Source organism: Olea europaea, unplaced genomic scaffold (genome assembly GCF_002742605.1).
Source record: "Olea europaea var. sylvestris unplaced genomic scaffold, O_europaea_v1 scaffold1172, whole genome shotgun sequence".
In the NCBI taxonomy this organism is placed as follows: Eukaryota; Viridiplantae; Streptophyta; class Magnoliopsida; order Lamiales; family Oleaceae; genus Olea; species Olea europaea.
Genome location: NW_019229128.1, coordinates 93,181 through 96,118, shown reverse-complemented (window position 1 = coordinate 96,118; position 2,938 = coordinate 93,181). Strand labels below are relative to the sequence as shown.

The 2,938-nt window shown below is 36.3% G+C and overlaps 1 protein-coding gene across 1 annotated transcript in view; it reads right to left on the bottom strand.

The window, feature by feature from the left end:
* Positions 1-2,641, bottom strand: part of LOC111373879 (omega-3 fatty acid desaturase, endoplasmic reticulum-like) — a 3,751-nt gene extending 1,110 nt beyond the window's left edge. Inside the window, exons 1-7 of the mRNA XM_022996472.1 lie at positions 2,536-2,641; positions 2,074-2,428; positions 1,526-1,615; positions 1,380-1,446; positions 1,104-1,196; positions 561-746; positions 319-399 (exon numbers count right to left, since the gene is read on the bottom strand). Of these exons, the coding sequence (XP_022852240.1) occupies positions 319-399; positions 561-746; positions 1,104-1,196; positions 1,380-1,446; positions 1,526-1,615; positions 2,074-2,428; positions 2,536-2,545 (882 nt within the window). The 5' untranslated portion in view covers positions 2,546-2,641. The remainder of the gene's footprint in view (positions 1-318; positions 400-560; positions 747-1,103; positions 1,197-1,379; positions 1,447-1,525; positions 1,616-2,073; positions 2,429-2,535) is intronic.
* Positions 2,642-2,938: the final 297 nt, after the last annotated feature.

Below are 2,938 nucleotides of genomic sequence, written 5' to 3'. Positions count from 1 at the left end.
CAAGAATCTCTTGGCTCTTGTACAAATATCAAAAGAATATTTTGTACGTTGAAATGAACATGGCTTAACAAGATGAAAGACGAAGACTTTACAAGCCTTCCTTCTTTTGTCTTGGCCACACCCATGCCACTAATCACATAAAATGAGTGCATTTATTTATTTGTTTATTTATTATTTTTTTGCAGTACTAGATAGTATAATAAACAAGATTCAAACTTTTTTTTCCCTTCCTTGATTATTAATACTGTCCAATCTTACACCAACTATCCCACCAACGAAACGTGATATGAATGAATACTAGAGTAAAGATTGCTAAACCTTGCCACGGTACCAAGGAAGCTTTTTCTCATGACCATGATGGTGCAAGTAAGTGACTAAGTCCAACCACATGACGAATATCTGTACGTAAATGGAAATGGAAGTGTAGTTACTGAAGTAAATATTAGAAATCTGGAAATTACAGGGACAATAATGCTATAGGTATAGAAATTTTTTAACAGAAATCATATAGATGGACACTTCGCAGATTAATTATTACTGGGAACTGTGATTGTACTCACCACATAGGGAACCCCGTAGAGCTTTAGCAAAAGGAGTGGTCCGAATCTGAAGGATAGGCAAAAGAGAAAAGCAACCATTGCAGCCCAGCAGATTGTTGAAGTGAGCACAAGTTTCCTCTCACTGCTTTTGAACAAATCACTATGAGGATTGAAATGTGAACCCTTTTTCCCTGGACTCCTAGACCACTGCAATACAAACCCAACGAAACGCATGTTTAGTAAGCAGCACTTGACACGACTCTTAATCATGCATAGTACTATTCAATCCTTTTTACATTAGTAGTGAACCAGACACGATCCTTTATCGTGCTGGGTATTATACAGTGTCGTCCATGTTAGTATAGAATAGAGTAAATCGTAATCATGTCTGGTGTTGTCCAATATAATCAAAAAATGAATCAAAAAATTACAGTAAATTTCATTTTAACTATCATAATCTCAAATCCAATCTTACCAGATACAGGGGATATAATCTAAAAAAAAGGTATCAAAAAAGTACAGTAAATTTCATTTTAACTATCATAATCTCAGATCCAATCTTACCAGATACAGGGGGTATGCAAACAGGGGAAAAGGGACTTTGTATCTCAGGAATTTGGTTGACATATCCAGTTTCTTGTAGATCTTCTCAGGCAACTGGAATGAGAAAGAAAATTACAGGGGCACAAATTAGACCATCAAATTGATAAACCAAACCCAAATTCCCGACATTTTTTTATAACTTAGACGAACAAAAATTGCACAAAGTTTAATTAAAAAAATCCGAGAATTTTCTTATATGGTCCATGAAAAAGCTCAAGAATCTGCGAAGAACATTACCGGTACCCATGATTCATCATTTTCAACATGTCCATGATTTTGATGGTGAGTCCTGTGGCTGATTCTCCTATAATGTTAACATAAATAAATATCAATTTTCCACGACTGTCTCATCATGGATCTGAGTCGAGATTTTCAAGACTAACCAGCCATGGTAGGGTACGAGAATGGAAGAATGCAAGATATGTCCCACAATATTATTGAGATTGGGATTGTCGGAGAAGCTCCCATGGCCACTGTAATCATCAAAGACATAAATCACTGCATCAGTCTAATCGACAACTTCATATTGTCCCAAACTCTGCTAAAAGAGTAAGGCTACTTATGCTGACAGTGAAAGTAAAACTACACTGTGACATATAACAGGAATCCTATGTGCTTTTCTTAACTGCTGTTGAGCCGGGCTATGGGAGGAGGGACATTGTAGGTTGACAGCTAGCTTAAAATTTTGATTGGCCATATTTTTTATATTTAAATAAGGCATTCTCCGGATAATTCAAATCGAAGCAATTCGATGTCCAACTGGGGCTGATCAATACAAGTACTCATATTCATGGAATAGGATTCACTCAAAATGCCTTGGGTAAGGCGAAATGGTAGAAGGTCAGCGTGAAAATTCATCAAATCTCACCTCGTTTTGTTGGAGTATCAGATATATAAAACTGGTAAATATACAGAAAGGAAAAGAAATTACCAGTCATGGCCAAGAACAAAAATTGCCCAGAAAATTGTTCCCTGGGCGAACCAATACACTGGCCAATGAATCCAACTATTGAAATGTAAAGCCATTCCCACCAAACCAAGAGCCACAGCAATATCTCTAACAACATAAGAGCAAGACCGCCATGGATCTTTAACCCAACAATGCTCAGGAATTGCTGCTCTAATATCGCCAATCTTAAACGGTGGAGGTTCACTCGGGTCGAAGTCAATTTCATCGCCATTTACGACCTCATTTCCATTTTCCAGTGGCGAAAAGCATACCTTCTTCATTAGCTCATCTTCATTATTTTTGTTTGCAGAAGGTAATGAGTATGAATGGCTCAAACCTGAAACACCAGAAATAGAAACGATTTACTCGCAAAAAGGATGAAAGATGGATTGAACAAAAAATGCTGAGAAATGTATAATGTGAGTGAAAATCACAGAGACAAACCTATAGCCATGGCGTCTCCTCGTCCAAAGAAATGGCGGAGTTGGTTATTTATGAAGAGTTGGGGGCAGAGCCAGCGCTGGTACAGGTGACGCAGCCCACAAAAGTGGGCATTTATGGGGAAGGATGTCTAAACCCCAAAAAACTAAAAATAATAAAAATAAATAAATAAATAAATAATAATAATAATATATATAATTTCCACTAGTTCCATTGCCGCTACTGGATAGCAATTATTTTGAGAAAATAATGTTTCGAATAACTATTTTTGAAGGATATGTCATTAAAAAGTATGAAAGAATTTTGAGTTTATGTGCAAAATATTTTATTACGTAAATGTGTCATATATAGTTGAAAATGAGGAGTGAATTGTTTCAAAAATCACTCAACTTATACCACGGTAATG